Source organism: Vulpes lagopus, chromosome 10 (genome assembly GCF_018345385.1).
Source record: "Vulpes lagopus strain Blue_001 chromosome 10, ASM1834538v1, whole genome shotgun sequence".
Lineage (NCBI taxonomy): Eukaryota > Metazoa > Chordata > Mammalia > Carnivora > Canidae > Vulpes > Vulpes lagopus.
Window position 1 is genome coordinate 103,463,308 of NC_054833.1, and position 21,614 is coordinate 103,484,921.

At 58.5% G+C, this 21,614-nt stretch overlaps 1 protein-coding gene across 6 annotated transcripts; it reads right to left on the minus strand.

Annotated features, from left to right (window-relative positions):
- Positions 1-403: 403 nt before the first annotated feature.
- On the minus strand, positions 404-21,588 carry MTSS2 (MTSS I-BAR domain containing 2). 6 transcript variants are annotated; one of them, XM_041772484.1, is made up of 15 exons: positions 21,406-21,587; positions 16,835-16,896; positions 16,670-16,743; positions 15,817-15,901; positions 15,634-15,725; positions 15,476-15,550; positions 15,137-15,145; positions 14,099-14,256; positions 13,570-13,677; positions 12,623-12,720; positions 10,917-11,043; positions 4,461-4,535; positions 3,959-4,135; positions 3,631-3,796; positions 404-3,549 (listed from the first exon to the last, which is right to left on the minus strand). In XM_041772484.1, exons 1-15 carry the CDS (start codon positions 21,472-21,474, stop codon positions 2,801-2,803), a joined length of 2,124 nt encoding a protein of 707 aa, XP_041628418.1. In that variant the 5' UTR covers positions 21,475-21,587; the 3' UTR covers positions 404-2,800. The 6 variants fall into 6 exon arrangements, with proteins under 6 accessions (XP_041628418.1, XP_041628414.1, XP_041628415.1 ...); XM_041772480.1 differs by having other exon boundaries at positions 10,917-11,139; XM_041772481.1 differs by lacking the exon at positions 15,137-15,145 and having other exon boundaries at positions 10,917-11,139; positions 21,406-21,588.
- Positions 21,589-21,614: the final 26 nt, after the last annotated feature.

The following is a 21,614-nucleotide window of genomic DNA, read 5'->3' on the forward strand; positions in this document are numbered from 1 at the left end:
CAGAGGGCCGAGAGCCCCTCCACGGCCTCCTTGCTCCAGTCGGCTCCAGCTGGCCCGATGGTAGGATCCAGGAGACCTGGGGCCCGGGTCTGAAGAGTTGGATTTGGAATGGGTGAAGCCTTAGCCTGGGGGCCTAGAAATGGTGTTTGAGGGACTTGCTCCCAGACCTGCCCTCCTCAGTGCCTCCTGGCCGCCCCCCTGGCTCCGCCTGGCTACCCCAAGACAGCCTCCTGGGCAGGGACAGAGGAATTCAAAGGCATAGGTCCCGGCGCGAGACCTGGCCGCCCCTGCCCCTGGCCCACGGAGCCCGGGCTCCCAGGGTGCCCCTGCCCCAGGCCGGGGCGCCGGGGCTGCCGCAGGGGGCTGGGGAGCAGCCCCGGAGGAAGCCAGGCGGAGGCAAGGGTGTTAATTACAGTACAACTTTATTAATACTGGAATCTTCACAGTGCATTTGTTACTTGTAGCAGTGACTATTTAAATCGAGAGGAGGGCGGGGTGGAGGGGCAGGGAGGAGAGGATCATTTATCCAAAAAACGGACAGAAAGAAAAGAAACAAAATGGGTCAGATGGGATGGGGCTGGGTGGGGAGGGGTGGAGGGAAGAAAGGGTGAGTAGGAGCCAAGAGGGGAGACTCGGGTGGGGAAATAAATTAAAAAAAAGGAACAAGTTAACAGCACCAGAAAAGTTACTTCAGTCAAAAGACGCTTTTGAAAAGAATATTTCTCTGTACAAAAATGAAAAAAAAAAACAAAAAACAAAAACGTAAAGAAGTCCCCCAAACCAAAGTTTGTGATGTGGGATGGTTGGCTCGGATCCCAAGGGGGTGGGCCTAAGAGGTGGTCACTAACTGGGAGATAGGTGGTCAGGGGGATGGAGGAGTTATGTACACCCTGGGGTGGCTTGGAGGGGAGGAGGCATGAGCCTGGGGGCCCCTCCTCGGGCCTCCCAAGCCACCCCCCCACCCTACCCCCCACCGCTCCTTACCCTGCTCACATCACACATCCTGTATCTTCCTCCCTCAGCCCACCGGGGTAAAGACCAGCACAGCCCTTCGGGGAGGGGCAGTGCAAACCCCCCACACCCCCGCGGCTCCTTACACCGGCCACCTGCTCTCCTGGCGCTCCAGGCCTTCCCGCACCTGGGCCCTCTCTCCAGGTGCCCTAACCCGGGCTCTCAGGTTGGTCTGAGCATTCAGCAAGGCTGTTCTCAGACCTAGCAACTTACAGAAACCATTCTCCATCTGTGCTTGGGGAGCCCGGGGGGCTCCATCCACTCAGGAGCATCCTTGGTTCCCCAGACCTGCCTGGCCGCCTTGCTTGGATCCCAGTTCCCTGCAGAACTACCAGGAGCTCCAGCCTGGCGCTGACTCAGACCCAACCCCACCCCATCCAGACCAGGAAAAGCCCGCTCTCCTGACCCCGGGGGGCCCCTGCCCTGTGGTCCTGCTGCCCTCCGAGCCCGGCCACCCTCTCTGCTGGCCTGCAGGACAACAGGAAGCCCTCCACTCGCCCTAGACTCACCTGCTTCTACCTGCTGCTTAGAGTTGGTGGGACTCGGTAAATGGAGGGGAGGGCACCCCCACCCTGCACCCACCGCCAGCACAGGACTGGAGGCCGGGGGGACTGCGCCGGGATGGCATCTCCTCTGGCAACAGAGAGTCAAAGCCAATCTCCCCGGATCACACCTCACCCCCATCCAAGCGGTCGTGCTGGAGGCCGCACCTTGGCCCTCCCCAACCTTATTTTGGCTTTGCTCCAGAAACTGGAGGAAAAAACAACTACCCCCTGGCTTTGGGGAAGCCAATTTGGCCCTCCTCCTCCGGCCATGGGCCCACCGGGCCACTGTGAGGACCCCTTCTCCCTCAGGCACTCTCGGACACCCTGTACTGTCCACCCTGTCCCCACACATAGTCCTTGTCCAGTCAGCTCTATTTTATTATTATATTCATAAAATAACCCCCCATACCCTCTACAGCTCCAGCCCCTACCCCCAAAGGTGGCCGAAACCGTGACCAAAGTGCCACCAGAGTTACAGTCTCATCTGAAAGCAGCTCCCGGAGGGCTGGCCAGATGACTGTCAGGCCTCTGGATCCCTCCCCACTGCCCTGCTCTCAACCTCAGCCACGCACTTCAGCGTCCATGGCCTCCTCCACACAGTTCCCCAGGATTTAACTTGGGGCCTGGGCCTGTGGGCCGCGTTCCCCCCACAGCAGGGTGGACCTTCCCACCTCAATCTGTGCTCCCCACCCAAATGCCATTTTATGTAGCTTCAGTCAAATCTGACACCTTGGCCCGACTGGGCGCCTGGCCCCTCCACAGACAGCCTGCCTCCCTGACTGAGGGGAGCCTGGGAGAGGAGAGAAGGGAGGACAGAGGAGCCCGGCCAGGGGCGGGGGGCGGGGGGGGGCGGCTGGCATTCAGGAGAAGCTGGGCCTGGTCGCCTAAGCTGCGGCCCTAGGGCCCAGACCGGGGCGCACTGAGACAGGGAGAGGCAGGGCCTTGGAAGAGGAAGAGGAGGGCAGAGCAGGCAAGAGACGTAAAAAACAGGCTCCGAATCCAGTTCAAGGCCTGTAGGCTCAGAGCTGGCGAGCTGTGTTAAAGAAGTCACTTCCCGTTTAAGTACTGAAATCCAAGACACGTGTCTTTCCATCCAGTGGCTTTGCCTCATGTGACTTAAAAAACAAAAAACCGAAAGCTTGCCTGGGTCTGCTCTCCACGCTGTGCCTTCGCTCTGAGCCTCTGCTGTTCACCAGCCAGGCCACCGGCCTCTCCAGGGGCCAGAGGGCGGGAGGGTGGCGCCATCACAAGATGCGCGGCGCCGACCTGTCGTTGGTGACGGTCCTGCGGAGCCGCACCCCGCGGCGGATGGCCACCAGCATGTCTTCGGCGGGGGGGTCACCGGCGGCGGCGGGGGGCGGGCTGGGCGTCTCCTCGGCGGGGGCGGCCAGGGCCGAGGGGAAGGGGAACTGGCCCTCGCCCAGGGCGTGGGCGCCCGCCACCAGCTCCCCGAGCTTCTCCACCAGGCTGTGCCGGTTGGCGGCCAGCTGCTGCTGCTGCTCGTCGTCGTCCCCCGCCAGCCCGGCGTAGCCGGCCGCCTCGGGGGCCGGGCTGGCCCAGGCCGTGTTGGGCAGGCTCAGCCTCTTGGGCGAGGCCTTGGCCAGGTCCGGCGCCAGGGGCGAGGCGGCCTCGTCGCTGTAGAAGACGCACTCCTCGCTGCCCGCCCGCGTGGGCCCCGAGTAGCCGGGGGAGTCGGGCACCGTGGGCGTCTTCACGGGCACGATGGGCGGCCGGATGGGGATGGGGCCGGCGCTGGAGAGCGCGCGGCGCACGGCGGGCTTGGTGGACGGCGTGCGGCGGATGGTGGCCACGCCGGGGGGTGCGCCCGAGGCGCTGGGCAGCCCCGCCGTGGAGGCCGGCCGCTTGGTCTGGATCAGGCGGCGGTAGTTCTGGGCGATGTTGCTATTGCGGGGGATGGTGGAGGACTTGTCGAACTCGGCCGGGCCCTCGCCGTCCGCGTCTCCGTTCACGGAGTAGCAGTCATAGTCGGAGCCTGAGGGCACGGGAGGCGGTGGGCCAGGGCCGGGGCCGCGAAGGCCCGGTGACCCGGCCCGGCCCCGGCCCCAGGGCCTACCTTGGGAGGGGATGGTGTCCTCAGAGCACGACGGCGTGGTGGTCTGCGTGCTGTAGCCGCTGGAATACTGCAGCGAGTCCCGGCTGCTCTTCTGGTGCTCCAGGCTCAGGCCGCGGGTCAGCACCATGGCCAGGTCGCTGGCTGCCGGGGACACCTCCTCACCGTGCTGGGGGTGGGAAGACTGCAGGCTGAAGCCGGCTCCCGGCTGCCCCCCCTCAGCCCAGATTCCGGGGGGCTCCTGCCGGGTGGACAGGGGCCGGCCTGAGACCACTTCCCTGGGAGTGAAGGTGGGGCCCCGGGCTGGGCCACCAGGGGAGCGGGCACCTACCTTGGCTGCGATCGTGGCAGGGGACATGCGGGGTCGTGGGGCCTCCTCCCCACTGGGGCCCAGGGTGCCCCCGCTGGCCAGGCCTGGCTCTGTGTCTCGGGGGTGCTCGGCCCGGTCCTTCCTCCGCTGCAGGCTGGTGCCTGAGGGCTGTTCGTGGGGGCCTGCCTTGGCCCAGTCCTGCAAGGTGTGGCAGACAGGTCAGGGGGCCCTTGGCCCTGCGTCCTCGGTGAAGGATCCCCTCATTACAGTTGAGGTTCAGGGTTTTCAGACCCACACGGGGCCTCAGGCTCATGATCGTGGCCAAGGGCAGAGAATGGAGGACGCCATGACCTCTCAGTCCCTCCAGGCCCAGGGTAGGAAGGCACGTCTGGGAGGGAAAGATGGTGTTGGGAATGGCTGCAGGTGTGCCCAGGCAGCTCCTCCTGGGGGAGCAGGCACTGTGTGCACCCCCCGGGGTAGACCCTGGGCCCTCCCTGCATCCCACACAGGCGGGAGCACTGACCGAAGTGGGGGAGCTGCACTCGCTAACGGACTGGCAGGTTTCCGAGGCCTCTGAGGACGCGGAGCTGGAGGACTTCTGCCATGCGGGGGCGGGCGGGGAGGCCACGAGGAGAGGAGAGAACAGAGCTGGTCACAGCACCGGCATGCAGCACGGCGTTCCGCTTTGGTGCCCCACCCGCCACCCTGCGAGCATCTGCAGCAGACCTCAGCACCCCGAGCGCACGCCACGGGCACCGACCAACCCCGTGGCCTGGCCCAGGAGCCACAGGTTGTGAGGCTGAATGGCAGGACTCGCAGGCTGACGGCCTGGATGTGGTGGGCAAGGGAAAGACACTAGGGAGGGCAGCGGGGTTGACAGTGTCCCTGTCATGTCAGAAGGGCCGGCTTGCGGGAAGGAAAGAGCCCAGAGTTCCATCCTGAGCTCCCTGGTAGGTATCTACACACAGATTGTGATTAGGTAACCGCATTTACATGTCTGGAGTTTAGGGAGAAGACAAGGTTGGAGCCACCGATTAACAGCCATGCGACAGAGTAAGGTCACTTCAGCAACAAGGGCAGTTAGAAGGTTCAAGACCTCAGGCATGCCCATGCTCAGCGGCTGAGAAGAAAAGGAAGGTCCAGCAAAGGAGAGGAACAAGTAGCTGCCAGAGAAGTGGGAAGAAAACCACAAGCAGATGATGTCACAGAACTTGGAAGGACCTACCATGTGGAGGAGGGACAGTTAGTGGTGCTGATGTTATGGGGGATCCTTCAGATGAGGGCAAAGAGGCATCCCTGGAGACCTCGAGAACCGTTTCACAGAATGGTGGGGGGAGAAGATCATTTTTGAGTCTACCAAGTGTGCAGGGGAGACTCCTGCTCCGGGTAGTAGGTGGCCTGGGAAGCCCCCAACTCAAAAGAAGACAGAGGAATGAAGACAAAAGCAGCCAGGGTAGACACAGGGCCATGAAGGCTTCCTGGGGCACACAATGAGTGCGGGACAGTGGTTGGGAGACTGGGCAAGGGGCAACGTGGGGGGCTTGCCCTGTGATGGCCCGGACTAAGCCAAGGGTACCTGGAAAGGATCCATTATTAGTAGCATGTCTGCCCTGCCAAATTCTCCATATTCTCCTTAATTTAGACCCCCATATTTTTTTTTTTACAGTTTATGATGAACCAAGATCACCAAAATAAAAGGAAACAAAGTACCATAGGCGAGGATTCAGATGAAACATGAAAATTTGGATTTTTACCAATATAATTGTTAAAGCCAACAAAAAACAATGGAAAAGCATTTGGAACACTCAGTGGAAAAATTCAAAGTTAGTTCATGAACAAACAAACTAGGGATAGAAAAGAGCTTCCTTAGTCTGATAATAAGGAATATCTACAAAAATATCAATGTATTTCCCTCTGAGAGTGGGGAAAAAGATAAGGATGCCCATGATCACCATTTCTGCTCGGTACTGAAAATCCTAGCAGGGCGGTAAGGCGAGAAAAAGTAGCAGAAAGCAAAAGGATTGGAAAGGAAGAAAAAGTGGTCATTACTTATAAAAGATAGGACTGTCACATATACAGAATACTCAAAAGAATCTACAAGTATTAGAAATAAGTGGTTTTAATAAATGTGAGTGTAAGGTCAATATACCAAAGAAAAAAAATCAAATTTCCAGCAGCCAAGAAACAAAATACCTCCTCAAAAGCCAATAGAATTTAAAATAGCATCAATAGAGGTGCCTGGTTGGCTCAGTTGGTTGGACATCTGACTCTTGATTTCAGCTCAGGTTAAGATCTCAGAGTTGTGGGTCAAGCCCCACGTTGGGCTCCAAGCTCAGCATGGAGTCTACTTTTCCCTCTCTCTCTGTGCCTCCCCCTGCTCACTCCCTCTTTCTCAAATAAATAAATAAATAAATAAAACCACCAATAAACATCAAATACTCAGGAAAAAAATACCAATGATAGATGTGCAAGATCTTTACATGCAAACTACAAAACATTACCAAGAGAAGGAAAAGCCGAAATAAATGGAGAGATGTGAGCAATCCCTAGTCAAAACCCCAGGAGTTGCTGTTACTGTTTTTTTTTTTTTTTTTTATGGAAACTGACAAGCAGACATTAAAAATCAAGGAATTTCTAAGGGCCAAAAGTAGACAAGGTGATACTGAAGAATAACAAAGATGGAAAACTTTTGTTACCACATATCAAAGTTTTGTATAGTTACATATTAAGGCGGTATAGTATTGGTATGAGAACACAAGTTAAGCAGCAGAACAGAATACAATCTCCAAAAATAGCTACAGGCATGTAGATAACACCTGATTTATAACTGAGGCAACACTGTAGTGCAAGAGGGGAAAGATGGTCTTTTCAATAAATCACCAATTAGATATCTGTGTGGAATAACAACCCCTACTTCAAATCACACATGTGCACGTGTACACATGCACGCGCACACAATCAGTTCCTGATGAGCTGCACATCTAAATGAAAAAGGTAAAAAGGCTTTTTGAGGAAAATATCTTTGTGACCTTGGAGTAGACAAATATATCTCAGGCCAAAAAGAGCACGATTAAAAAAAATGAATAAACTGGACAAACGACGTCCACTAAAATTAAGAATTTTAGATCATTAAGAAATCCATTAAGAGAGTAAAAAGGGAACCCACAGAAACAGAGAAGATCTCAGATGAAGTAGTTGTATCCATAAAATATAAGAAGTTCTCAGAATCAGGAAGCAAACAACCCAGTAGAAAATGGGCAGAAATTTGAATAGGTCCTTCATAAAAGAGGACAGCCCAGTGGCCTTCAGAAGTATGAACAGATGTTCAACCTCATTCCTCGTTAGGGAAGTGCAAATTAAAAAAATACAGGGCACTACCACTATCCACCCTCTAGAATGGCTAAAATGAAAAAGATGCAAAATACCCGGGGTTGGTGAGGATGAGGAACAATATGATGTCGTTGTGGTATTCTTGTCAGAAATCCATGACCTCAATCTAATTATGGGAAGACACTAGACATACCCAAACTGCGAAATGTTCTACAAGATACCTGATTGGTAGTCTTCAAGAGCATCAAAGTCATGAAAGAAGGACTGAAGAATCACTACAGATTGGAGAAGCTGAAAGAGATATAACAACTAAAGGTGACCTGGGGTCCAGCCCTGGATCCTGCACTCCTGGATCAGAAGAGGGAAGTTAGTGAGAAAACTGGCAAAATTTGAAAAAAGACTATCCACACATGCCGGTGTTTGTTCCTGGTTTGGTAGCTACATAAGGGGTTAACATTAGGGGAGGTTTGGGAGCAGCCAGTGGGAATTCTGTACTTTTTGCAACTTGTCTACAAGTCCGAAATTACTTTATTTTATTTTATTTTTTTTTCCGAAATTACTTTAAAATAACAAGTTAGAAACGAGCCTCAATGGAGAGGTTAAATTGCTGTTAACAGACAGAAAAGGAAACTGGAAGACAGACCTGAATAAATGATCCAGAACATTGTACAGAGAAGTGAGGGGATGGAAACTGTGAGAATTAAGAGAAGACACAGAAGGATAAATGAGGAGGTCTGATAACACACGGAATTGGAATCTCAGAGGGAAAGAATAGAAAGGACGAATGTAGGAATACAGAAATAATGCCTGAAAATTTCCAGAACATGTGAAAGACATGAATACACAGATATAGGAATATAAACATATCAAATGAGGCTAAAAACAAATCTGCAACTAGACACAAACTGAAGAGCCAAGATCTTAAAAGTGATCAGGGAGCAAAGTAAGCTCACTCATGAAGGGCAACAAAATCTGGCGGACGGCAGACCTCTCAACCGACAACGGAAGTGAGAACACAGTGGAAAAATACCTTCAAAGTCTGGAGAGGGAATGACTGTCATCTCAGAATTGTGTCCTTGGCCAAACTTTCAAGAAAGATAACAAAATGAAACATGTTTACAGATAAACAAAAACCAAGAATTTACTACTACAGATCTGTTTTTTTTTTTTTTTAAGATTTATTTATTCATGAGAGAGAGAGAGAGAGAGAGAGAGAGAGAGAGAGGCAGAGACACAGGCAGAGGGAGAAGCAGGCTCCATGCAGGGGGCTGGATGTGGGAATCGATCCCAGGTCTCCAGGATCAGGCCCCGGGCGGAAGGCAGCGCTAAACCGCTGAGCCACCCAGGGCTGCCCTACAGATCTATTCTAATAGACCTTCCAGGGCAGCCCCTGTGGTGCAGCGGTTTAGTGCCGCCTGCAGCCTGGGGTGTGATCCTGGAGGCCCGGGATCGAGACCCACGTCGGGCTCCCTGCGTGGAGCCTGCTTCTCCCTCTGCCTGTGTCTCTGCCTCTCTCTTCTCTCTCTCTCTGTGTCTCTACGAATAAATAAATTTAAAAAATCTTAAAAAAAATAAAGTTAAAAAAAAAGAATTTCTAAAGGATATATTTCAGAAAGAAGGAAGATTTGAGGTGCAAGAAAAAATGATGAACAAAAAAAATGTGTAAACATATGGATAAATCTAGACAAATGCTATGTGTAGGAAATGATAGTGAAATTAAGAAGAAAAGTGTCATTTGTGAGTGTTACCAAAAAAGTAGAGATAACGTATAATAGCTTATAAGTTGGGAGGAAGTGAGTGGCTAAGTTAAAATATTTATTAATGTTTTTGAATTATTCAGAAGGTGAGCCTGTGTAAGGATGCATGGTAAAATTTCAAAGTACCCTGTAAAAGAAAAGAAATAGAATACGATTTATAATCTAGTAGGGAGGAATGAACGGGAAGAAGAAAACAATCGAATGGCAAGGGAAGAGACAAAAGAGGCACAGAAAAAGCAGAATGAATAAAAAGACAGAAGAAGTCCAAATAAGTCCGTAATCGTAATAAATATAAGTGGACTAAGAATACGGATTAAAAGATAGAGATTGTCAGACTGGATAAGAGAAAATCTGGACATCTGTTGTTTATAAGAGACTCATCTAAAACATACAAATATAGTGAGTTTAAGAGCAAAGAAGTGGGAAATGGTAATATAAATCTTGAACAGAACACAGCTGAAATAGCTGTAGTAACATAAAACAGACTTTAAGATAGAAAGCATTATAAGGAACAGAGGATCAACTACATCATGTTAGAAGATTCAATCCGCTATGAAAAGCTGACATTTTAAACTTGTATGCATTTAATAAAACAGTCTCAAAATATATACAGCAAGCATGGATAGAACTATATGGGAGAAATGAACAAATCTAAAAATTTTCAGTCATAAGATAGGTGAAGCAGATAGGAGTCAATGGGAAATGAGGCGGAGATGTTTAGTGTGGAAAAATCTTTTAAGAAGTTCTGTTGTGAAGGATACTAGGTGGCTGGAGGATAACCTGGGAGGAAGGGAGGGCTTTTTTTTTTTTTCCTTTTTAAAAATTTAAATTCAACTTGCCAACATAAAGTATCATCCCAGTGCTCATCCCATCAAGTGCCCTCCTTAGTGCCCACACCCAGTCACCCCCTCCACCCTCGGCACCCTCCCCTTCGGCAACCCTTTGTTTGTTTCCCAGAGTTAGGAGTCTCTCGTGGTTTGTCTTCCTCTCTAATTTTTCCCCACTCAGTTTCCCTCCTTTCTCTTATAGTCAGAAGGGAGGGCTTTTAAGATGCATGATACAGGACGCCTGGGTGGCTCAGCGGTTGAGCGTCTGCCTTTGGCTCAGGGTGTGATCTGGGGCTGGGGATCAGTCCCACATCCGGCTCCATGCAGGGAGCCTGCTTCTCCCGTTGTCTGTGTTTTTGCCTCTCTCTCTGTGCCTCTCATGAATAAATAAAATAAAAACAAAAGTAAGATCCATGATACTAGAGCTTGTGTGTATACTGATGGGAATGAGCCAGCACAGGGAGAGAGACTAGAAGTGTAATGGGGACATCCTTGAGCAAAAAAACCAGGAGAAGATAAAATACCCAGCCCAAATGGGGTACTAGCCCTGGTGGGGAGGAATAGCAGGCTGGATCCTAATGCAGTCGCTCCTGACACCCTCAGGATAGCCTCCTGGGCAGGTGGCTCGACTTCCCTTTGCCTTCTACTGGGCTCCCTCTGTTTGCCCATTTCACTGAGGCTGGAGGATCTGCGCCTGCATCTGAGGAGGTTCACGGGCCAGTCTCTGGGCTCAGCATGAGCTGGCCCAAGTGTACAGAAGCAGGAGGATGTCCTGGGGCTCCCGGGGATGCCTCCCATGGCCAGCCACCCCATCACAGTAAGCCTATGTGGGAGGAGAGTCACAAAGGATCAGAGCTACTAAGCTGTCCCCTCGGGGCTCCCCCCGCTGGGAGAAGGCAGTAGGTAAGGAACCAGGGAATGGTGAGGAAGGGGAGCCACAGAAGCCCCCTGCTGACACTGCTGAGGCAGATGCTGGCCACTCTAAAACCTTCACCTCTCCTCAGCCAGGGTGGTCCCCAGTGAGGTGGTCCTGGGGACCTCCAGGCCCTGCAGATGCCTCCTCACCTGGCTGGTGATGTCTGAAGGCATTGGTGAGGGGGGCTTGGAGTAGGTGGCATCCTGGGAGACGAAGCCAGAGTCGTGGGAGGAGACGCTGGAGAGGCGGGCGGCGGCGGTGGCTGGCTGTGCCAGGCTGCGGTAGCGACAGGTGGAACTGGGTGAGTATGTTTGGGCACCCCCGGGCCATGGGGCTCCGCCACCCTTGGCACTGCTACCGCTGCTGGGGGCACTGGGGGGAGCGAGGGAGGGGGTACAGCAGCCAGATACAGGGGTACAGGGAGACACAAGGGTGTGTATGGAGGGGAGGGTGACAGACAAGGGTGGAAGAAAGAGGTGAGGGGCAAAGGAAGGAAAAGATAAAGTCAGACTACAAGTCCTGAGATTTAGGTGCCACAGAAGAGTTGGGTTGTGGGATGGGGGTGGGGCCCTGGCAGGGAACAGCCCCCAAGAGCTGGCCCAGTACCTGCCCTCAGAGCACCCCAGAATTCCAGGGCATTCTCAGGGCCGAGCAGTCACTTTGCTTCCTACTTTGCCATTAAGAACAGTAGGCCTTATGTTGGTGATGGGGAAACTGAGTCCCTAAGTGTCAAAGCTTGTCCCAGGTGGGCTAGAACCTAACACAGGTCTGACTGTTTCTGGACTGCCTCCGCAAAGTCTGATCTTTGCCGTCAAACCCTAACTGGATACCTAGGATGTGGTGATGGTTTGTGTGGGTCCTGGACCCACCACTGTCCTCACCCCCTCCGCCCCCCTTCAGTGTGTCAAGTCCTCCGTAGCTCACGTCCTCTGTGCAACCACTTCACTCTCGGGCAACGAAGGCTGCCTTCCTTTTGAACATGATCCTGAAGCTACTCAGCCACCACCCTTGGTCACAGGTGTCCTCTACAGCCCTCCCTGCTGTGATGGACACCTACCCGGTCGTCCAACAAATCCTAGCCCTCCTCCCTCTACAGGAGCTGTTGATGGCGGTGCCTGGCTTACCTCTTGTGCCCAGATGCCCAGCCGGAGGTGGTTCTGGGGAAAGGGAACCTGGGACAGAGGAGCCTCCCCCAATAGGGGGGGAACTCGCCCTGTGCTCACTGCCCTCTTGCCCAAGGAACCTTGAATCTTAAATGTCTCCTCCAAATCCTGCCCTGATGCCAGCCCTGGAGGCCTCCCTGATCCTGGGGCTGGGCGGTGACTGAATGAGACTCCGGGGCCAGGGTTCAGCCTGAGGCATCGGCTGGAAACCAGCCAGGCTGGAGTGTCCCTTTCCTTGTGGCCTCAGCACATGTTCCCAGAAGTGTCTGTGCCCCTCCCTCCTGTGTCTTAAGTCCTTACTGTCCTCCACCTGTACTGACTTTGCTGGATTGGGCAGAGCCGGAGAGTGAAATGCTGGGACCCCGGGCCTCAATTTCCCCTTCAGTGAAACGGAGACCATGGTGGGGTGAGGATTCAATGAAGAAAAGGCATAAAGCATTTAGTGTGGCAACTGGCACACAGTGACTGCTCCCTAAATGAAGCTGCTCCTGCCCGCTTCCTGCTACCACATGCCTGTGCTGGCAGCAGCCTGGAGATGGGGGTACGTGTCCTCTACACTGGCAAATTCCTCCGTGACGTAGTTGTGTGAATCCTGGGGCCCTGAAGCAATTCTCAATGCAGCTTGGCTGGGAGCTTCCCCATCCCCCCTAGGGTCCCCCTGCCTCCTCCGCCTCCGTCAACCCCGCACTGACCTGCACATGCTGGACTTCCGTGAGCCAGAGCCGCTGGGCGACGACGGGGGGGTCTGGTAGGACCAGCTATAGTCTGAGCCCTTCAGGTCTTTGATCACCTGGAGAGGGACGAGGGTGGGGGTCATGAGAGGCGGCCCTGCTCTGCAGAGTGCCTTATCGTTTTCTGGGGGACCCCACAGAGGACTGGTAGGGCCAGAGGCCCCCCACTCTCTTCCCTAATGAGAGCCAAGCCCCAGGATACCTTGCAGGGGAGTCTGAAGGTGGGGGTGAGGGTGGAGCATCAGGGGAGACTCCTCCCTCTCGGCTTCTCAAGGATGCTGTCCCCTCCTGGGCCAGGCAGGGGATATGGGAGAACCAGTGTCCCTGGGGACTCACTGGCAGGGGAGCCAAGACAGTGATCATGAGAGTCAAATCCTGGCACTGTTGAGCCCCTTGGGCAAGTTCCTGGAACCGCACTGAACCTGCTTTCTCCCGTGAAGTACAGCGAGTCGTCCTGTCTTGTAGGCCACGGGGTGGTTCACTGGGATGGCCGCGGAAAGTGCTCAGCAGAGGGCTGGGTACACGGGAAGGGCCTAGCGAGGGCGACGCCCCGGGCCTGTTGGGTGGAACTGACCCTAGTGCAGTGGGCGCACAGTGCTGAGCCGAGCAGGGTGGCCTGTGTGCCTGAGTCTAGGGGAGGGGACAGGTTCTGGGTGTGGATGACTAGCAGGCATCACCAGGTCTGGGGCTCACTGGGGTGGAGCCTGGGGGCAGAGGTGGGGTAAAGCCCCACGGGACCTCTGCCCATGTGCTCTCAGATTGAGGCCCCCACCCTCACCTGGGCAGGTGCTCCTGGGTGTCCCACAGCATGTCTGGGGACATGTCTGGTCCTCTGTCCTCTTTTTTCCTCCACTGTCCCCAGCCAATGGCAAGCTGCCCCCTCCACGGCCCTAGCTCCAGGACGATACCTGCTCGCTGGCGGGGGGCAGCTTGTGTGGTTCCGCGGTCAGCACCACTAGGTCATCGATGATGCCCTGCAGGTGGGTGATCTCTCCCAGCATGGTCAGCTCGCCGTTCTGAGGAAGCAGCAGGTGAGGCCCACTGGCCCAGCCCCTGTCCCCCTGCCCCCGGAGGAATGGGCCTCCCCTAGCCTCTCCTCTCTCACCCACCACTGCTTGGGTCTGGCAGAGGTTGGAACTGGACACTCTGGGGCTAGTGTGACCATCTGTCCAGACCAAATGAGTGCATCATGGGCTACGAGACCTGTCTGTGGGCTATGAGCACGTGGACCCAGCTACCTATCACTGAGAAGTGGCCTTTCTCGGAGCTCAAGTGGTCAGCCCTGGGTCCGGCCAAGTGGCTGGGGCCTCTGAGTCACCCAGAACCCCCACCAGTGGTCCCCAAATTCTGATTCTTGGGATTTCCTGAGATTCTTGGAGACCCTCCCACTAGCACAACCGTGGGGCTGCTCAGAACACCTGACTTTGAGGGACCCACCACCACAGGCTGCAGGAAAGTGATGAAGGTGCAGAAGCGCCCGCGCTCCTCGATCAGGGCCCGGCGCACCGCCTGCTTCTCTGTTTCCTCCAGCAGCAGGTACATGTCGTTGACGTCCTGCAGGGCGCTGTCCAGCTGTGGCTGCAGGTCTCCTTTCCCTGGAAGGGTTGGGAGGAGAGGCCGCGCTGGGGATGCCAGCCTGGCTCCGGGCCTGAGGTGCCGTCCCTGGCCGTGGGGCTGGGGACCGGGGAGGGCGGCCAGGACTCTGGGGCTTGTGCAGGGGCTGGTCCCAGAGCAGGCAGAGAGGATAGACAGACACACACACACACACACAGGAAAGACACCAAAGCTGCAAAGCCACCTGGGACCTGGGAGCAGGTGTGCTCAGGTGAGTCCAGCAGGGGCCTCCTCAGCTGAGCCTTCCACCCTCAGGATACCCTCACTGCCCATGGACCAGCAACCCCTCACCTGACAGGGTATAGGGAGAGGGTGAGGGCTGGACAAAGTAGAGCCTGGGGCTCAGCTGTGGGCCAGGCCACTGAGGGGCATGGGGGTCAGGAGAGCTAGGGGCTGGGCCCCCGGGGGGGGGAAGGGGCTGTCTCGGTGGGGGCTCCCACTCAGCTCAGGGAGTGATGCATAAGGACAGCAACGGCGACACAGAGAAGCAGCGAGAGAGACAGAGAGAAGCAAGAGGATGATGTAGAGATGGTGAGACAGGAAGTAAGAAGGCGACAGGTGATTGGGCAGGCCTGGTGGGAGCGGGGCAGCCAGGGCCTATGCCCCCCCAAACCCCCCCCGCCCAGTCCAAGCCCTCTTGGCCTGGCAGACTGACCCAGCAGTGGCCTGGGACTCTTCCCTGGCCAGGGGCCCCCAGGGCCCCAGGGGGACTGTGCCCCAGGCCCCTCCCTCGCTGGACCGACCGCCTTCCTCGCTCCTCCTTGGCTTGGAGAGGCTCCTTCCAATGGCCCTGAGCTGAGGGAGACAGACAAATGGGACAAGGACGGGAGGAGCAGCTGGAGGGATGGACATTTGACTTACCAAGTAGCTCTACAGGAAGGATGTGGGAGGAGGAGAGGAGGAGAGACAGAGAAAGAAAGAATGTGTGAAAGACAGCCGGATGGAAAGAGCCACTCCTGGGGCAGGGGTGTGGGTGCCTGGGCCTATTGGGCCTCCTGCTGCCTCCCTGAGAGGGGAGGGCCTGGGCCAGGTCTGGGGTGCAGGGAGGCTCCCTCTGTCCCACCCAGCGGGTTGGAGTGTCCTGGGTCCAGGAGAGGGCCCCTCCAGCCAGGATGATGCCCTGGGATGCCCCATGGGGTGTGGGGTATGTGGAGCAGGGCCCCGTGGGGCTACGCTTCCATGGGCCACTGTGGGCTCTACCTTTGCGTGCTTTCTTCTGCAGCTTCAGCGTGTCTGAAGACTTTTTCTTGATCTCATGCCGGGCTCGTTTGTACTCTGTGCACGGGGTGAGAGAGGAGCGCTATGATGGGGGGCTCTGCACGACGGGGACAGTAAGGCCGCCCGAGCCCAGGGCCCACCTTTCGCGTGGTCCTTGTCCAGCTGGTTGGCCGACTTCTTCCAGTCCTCGATGCGCTCTTGCAGCGGGTTGATGAGGCTCTCCAGCAGCGCGCTGCGGTGGGACGGGACGGGAGGGTCAGGGCCACCAACCGGGTGTCCCCGGCCCCCGCGCCCACCCCCTGCGGCCCGCCGCGCCCACTCACTTGGTGAACTGCCGCAGCTTGGTCTCGATGCTGCGGTGGCGCATGCACATGCGCGTGAGCGCCGAGCCAATGTCCCGCGTGGCCCCTGGCGAGGCAAGCGCGCAGCGTGGGAAGGGGCCCGCCGGGGCATCTGCAGTCCCGGCGTCGGCCACGAGGGGGCGCGCCGGCCCGCGAAGGCCGCCCTCGCAGCCGCAGCCGCAGCCCGCGCCCCGCCCCCAGCTCTGGGCGCTCGGCGCGGCCGCGATCCTCGTCCTCCCTCCTCCTTGCATCCGCGCGGGGATGGGGATCGGGGATCGGGGATCGGGGATCGGATGGGTTCTCAGTACTTGCGAGGCTCCTCTGCGCTGGGGCAAGGCCCTGCCTATGCGGGCCGGGCCGCCTGTGCAGCTGCGGGTGTTCCGGGGCCGGCCCAGCGCCTCCGTGCGGGGAACCCCGCGGGGGCCCAGGGGCAGGCTGAGAGCGCGAAGCGCCCGCCACCCGGTTCTCACCTCCCGGAGGAGCTGGGCCCGACCTTGCTACTTGAACTCGAAGCCAACAGGGGCTCGGAGAGGTGGTGCGGGGGAGCCGCGCGGACGCCCTGCCCTGACGCTGACCTGTGGCTGGGCGCGCAGCGGGCCGCGGAGCCAGAGCGGAACCCCCACTAACATCCCGGTCCCTTCTCACACTCCTGCTTGCATGCCACTCGTGCTAGAGGCTCACTCTCTCCACGACCAGCCGATTCCACTAGGGAACAGAATTCAAGGTCCCGACTCTGGGCCCAGTGTCCTGTCTGTGGCTCCTACTCGGCTCAGCCTTTGCAGCCTCCACGCCCAAGCTGGGGCCTACCCAACCTCCAGCCACGCCCCCTCCCCACCTCGGGTGTTGGTGGCCATGTCTGCCACTTTCTGGAAGGCATCCAAGAAGGCCACAGCAGCCAGCACAGTGGTCCTGGGGAGATGGACAGTGGGATGGTCTGTGGGTGAGGTGTCCTCTCCTCTGCCCGTCCCCTCCCCAACGGGGGCGCCCTCAGCAGCCTCACCTCAGCTGGGAATGCAGCTTCGTGGCCTTGGAGTTGAAGTCCTCCCAGATGGGGTAGGAGCTCTGCCGAGGAGATGGAAGAGGTAATGAGATTATGGAGACTGTAAGGCTTCACCTGCGCTGGGCTCCCCACATGCCTGTATCCAGATTCTGGGCAGTTTCTGAGGTCTCAGCCCTGCCCCCAGGAGAGAGGCTCCTGGGCCTTCTGGGGCTGCAGAGGCCCAAGGACAGAGCCATGGGCCCTGGGAACAGGTGCCTTTGCTCAGCCCTCCCTCCCTGACAGTCAGGAAGCCTGGCCTACTGTCCATAGCGGCCACTGTTTTGGTTCACACCCTCTCTTGGGGGAGGTGGAAGCAGTATATGGCAGGTCCTGTCTCCTGGGGGCTCCCTTGGGTTCCAGCAGGGATTCTGGGCTGAGCCGCATGAGGGGAACCGTGTCCCTCCTGACATAGGTGTAGTCCACATGGCACGAGGGCAGAGACATGGTGTGCCACCAGCAGGGCTCAGGCATGCCAGGTCTCAAGCGGGGCCTCTGCGGGCCCCCACCCTGTGGTCCGGAAGCTGCGGCCAGCCTGGCCACCCATCCATCCCAGGCCAGCCGCAGTGGCTCCCAGGCCCAGGGAGGCTGTGACTGCTGCAGGGCCCAGCCAGCCCGCCTGGGAGAGCCAGGCCCCAGGCTGAATGGGGCCTTGTGCGGCCAACAGAGCCACCTTTCTCCACCCCCGGCTCCCCTCCCCTCTTGGGGACACAGTGTGGCCTTTATCCCAGCCTGGCCCAAAGCTCTGAGTTGGGAGGGGGTTTCCTAGTAGGGAGACTGGGCTCTTGGCGACCAAGTTGTCCAGTCTGATCAAGGGGCTTTTCTGGCTAATGCGTCCTTCCATGGTGGTTGGGTCCTGGAGAAACCTCAGCCCTCGCCTGAGCGCCCTGTGGAGGCCTTGAAGCTTGAAGGGGAGCCAGAGGGCAGTAAAGTCCCAGCCCCAAAGGGCTTCTAACCCTCCCTTCTATGCAGGCTGTGGTGTGGGCTGCTGGGGAAACAGAGAATGCAGAGACCCCAGCCCTCGAGGCTCCAGAAGCAGGCTCTGCCAGACTGGAACCCAGGGGCAGGTTTGAGATGGCCTCTCCAGCGGAGGACAGCCTGTAGGGGTGGAAAGGAGACAGGACAGCTTCTGATAGCCTTAGAAACTTCCTCCCCTCCCAGCCCAGCCAGCGCTCAGGGAAAGCAAATATTTGAGTTCACACAGGCTGGAGCGGGATGGGAGAGGTGGTGGGTGGGCTGTCTCCATGTGCACGCAGTTCAGGGTAAAGGGGCCTGGTGGGTTGTCCCTGGCAATCCCAAGGAGCTGACCCTCATCTCGGCACCCCAAAGAGTCTTCTGAAAGGTGGCACCCTGACATCACTGCAACATCTCAGCCCCGAAGCCCTGCTAAGACCTCCGGGGAAGACAATGCTGAAGATGCAGGGATCTGGGGGCAGGTGTCCTGACCCAGAGCACCTTCCCAGCCCCTGAGCAGCCTCTGTGCAGTCTCGGAGCACAAGGGACCAGGAGAAGCTGGGGACAGACAAGTTCCTACTCCATTAAAGTCCTCAGGCTGAGGTCCATTTCCCCAGCCTCTAGGCTCACTGCATCCCAGACCTTCATACTCTCAGCTCCCGGTAGGGAGGGGACGAGACAGGGCTGGGGGAGGCCAGGCCCAGGTCTTCCTCCTCCCCAGTCTCTAAGCCCGGGAGCCCACCCCCACCAGTAGGTCACTCATTCAGGACCCTGGAGATGGAGAGGTGGAGGGGATGGAGCAGCCAGGGTCCAGGGGTGGGGGGAGGTCCCTGTGTTCCCCTGGGCCCCTACCCTCATCCTGGCCATGCGCTGGCTGGCAGGCTCTCAGACTGGCTTACCACCACTGGTGGCAGTGACTGCTGCCGGCCAAGGGGCTGTGGTAGCCAGGCACTGTGCGAAGCCCGTCTCTCTGTGTGAGTACGTTGGGTCTTTAGCACAGCCCCATAAAATAAATATGCCCGTCACCCTCATTCTATAGGTCAGGAGACTGAGGCTCAGGGAGATTAACTGACTTGCTCAAGGCCACCAAGTGGCAGGGGCAAGATCTGATCCCATGTCTGACTGCTCACCACACCTACTTCCAGGGGTACAGAGAGATAAGCATCTGGGCAGCAAGTGGGGAGGGGATAGGAGCACAGAGACGGGAGAAACACCCACCCTATCCCCAGGGCCTGTTACCAGAGTTGCTCAGGTGGATGGCACAGGACCCAGGGGGAGGCCCTCGGAGACTGTCTCTGACCTGGCGGCGGTTGTCGTCCCGGCATGGGCTGTGGGGGTGAGCAACCAACCCCACAATGGGATCCCAGGGACAGGGCTTTCTGGGGAATCCTGGAACAGGCCCCCTTCTGGGCCTGTTTCCTCACCTGTCACATCAGGCTGGGGGCTGCACCCACGTCACTGGGTCCTAGGGGAGACTGAAGGAGACACTGCGTGGGAAGCACTTAGCACTGTGCCCAGTGCACAGTAAGTGCTCAGTTAACGCTGGCTAACCCCACGATCCCTGCCTCTCCGCTAGAAGCCCCCCGCCCCTGCCCTGCAGCAGGGCCTATGTCTGGGCCACCTCCCCACTTTCAGGAGGAAGGCACAGTTTACAGCCCCCTTTTTTGGATGGGCCAGGGCTGAGTGGGAGGCCTCCTTCACTCCGTTGAAGGCACTTGGCCTGGTCCCGCCATCTCGGGCAAGCCCTTGCCCTCTCTGGGCTTCAGCAGGTGGCCTGGCCCCCGGTGGGCATCTGGGCTGAGTTCAACAAGGCACAGAGGCAGGGAGCCCCGACCTTGGGCTGGTGCCCTCCCCCCACCCGTCCGGCCTCCAGGTGTAGCTGAGGGAGGCCTCCCTCCTGCTCGAGTGGATGCGCTGTGCACGGGCCTCACGGGCAAGCTCAGGCTCCTCAGCTCAGCCCCCTCCGTCTGGGGAAGCCCTGCTGCTTCTGCGGCTCAGATCACTGCAGCCAGAAGCTGCCCCTCAAATCCAGGTGATCACCCTCCAGGCCCAGTCCCCTGCTCTGTCCCTGTCCTGAACACAGGCGTATGTCATAGGTCCTTGGCATCACCCCGGGTGAAACCCCCACGTTGTCAGAAAATCCTGCCTGAATCTCCCGCTATGTCTCCCTCTTCCTTCTGTCTGCTCTCAAAGTTCCCTGCAAATTGCCTGGAGAGGGGGGACAGTCCTGTCCCCGTCCTCCACACAGAGAAGCTGCTGCTCCCCGTAGTGTGAGCAGAGAGGCTGCCAGCGGGAGGAGGGTGCAGGAAGGTCCCAGCCCTGGGAGTAGCTGGGGGAGGGTGCTCGAGGCTGCCTGGTCCTGGGAAGGAGTCCCGCGACCAGGGCTGTGATGTCCACAGCACGGGAGGGGCTGCTGAGGGTGGAGGGGCCAGGACTCCTGACGGCTGCCTGAGGGGCTCAGACGGGGCAAGGGACGGAGGTCTCAGGGGAGCACCCTATATGGGGGCGGAGGACGCCCATGTGCCGCTAATCCTGAAGTCCTAGGTGGGCATGGCCTCGGGCCCCTTCCAGGGGCAGGGGTCTGGCTGCTGCCCCCGGGGCTGTCCCCTGGCAGCACTGGGGGCCTCGGGAAGGGCCTGCCTGGGCACCGCGGGGCCTCCTCCTGGGCCTGTGATGTCCCCGTGGGACGGTGTTGGGTACTTGGGAGTGTGTGCCGGGGTGGGGGGCGCTCAGGAGTTCACGCGGAGGGCCCACTTCTTCCCCTGCCCCCAGAATCCTCCCCCCAGGAAGGGCAGCAGCAACGGTCCCGCCCGGTCCTATCACTGGAGCGGGAAGCCCTCCCTGCCTGGTCAGCCTGGGCCAGCCCTGCCCAGCCCCGGCCTCTCCCCAGAGAGCATCTCCCTCGGCGGACCAGCGAGACCAGCGAGACGGCTGAGGTCAGGGCCAGCCCGGCCCATCTCCTTGGTGACCTTGAGCCATTCCCAGGCCTCAGTTTCCCCTCCTAGTGAGCCAGTGGTGGGCCAAGAGTTGGCGGCCTGCTCCGGCCCGGACCTGGACCGAGGTGGTGGGGCGGATGCGGGGAGGGTGGTGCCGAGGGCCGGGCGGCCGGGCTGTCCCGAGGGGCTCCGGGAACCCCAACGTCTCCCTCCCCGCAAGGTGAGGCCGGAGGCCTGGGACACGGGGGCGGCCGGCGGGGAAGGAGGCAACGGCTCTGCTTTATTATTCTTCCGGCTTTCGGCGGTGACAGCATTGTCCGGGCCCAGGGCCGCGGGGAGGCGGCGGGCGGGAGGGCGCGGAGGGTGCGGGGGGTGCGGGGGTGCGGGAGGGTGCGGGAGGGTGCGGGGGGTGCGGGGGTGCGGGGGTGCGGGGCGGGGGCGGGGCGGGGGCGCCGGGCCGGGGCGCAGCGGCCGCGCGGGAGCAGCCTCGCCGGGACCCCGCGCCGGGACCCCCGCCCCGCCCGGCCCCCGCCCGCCCCGCCCCGGCCCCGGCCCCGACCCGGCCCCGACCCGGCCCCGACCCGGCCCCGACCCGGCCCCGGCCCCGACCCGGCCGGACGAGGGCACGCACGGCCGCGCGGTTACCTTCATGTCGTTGACGATGGCCTGGAAGAGCCCGCCCAGGGCGCCGCACTCCTTCTCCGCCGTCTCCATGCTCGCGGCGGGCCGGGCCGGGCGGGCAGGGCAGGGGCGCTCGCTCCGAGGCGGGGCCTGCGCCTCCCGGCGGCGCTCAGCGGCGGGGCCCGGGGCGCTCGGGGGCGGCGGGCCGCGGCGGGGCGGCGCGGGCCATGGCG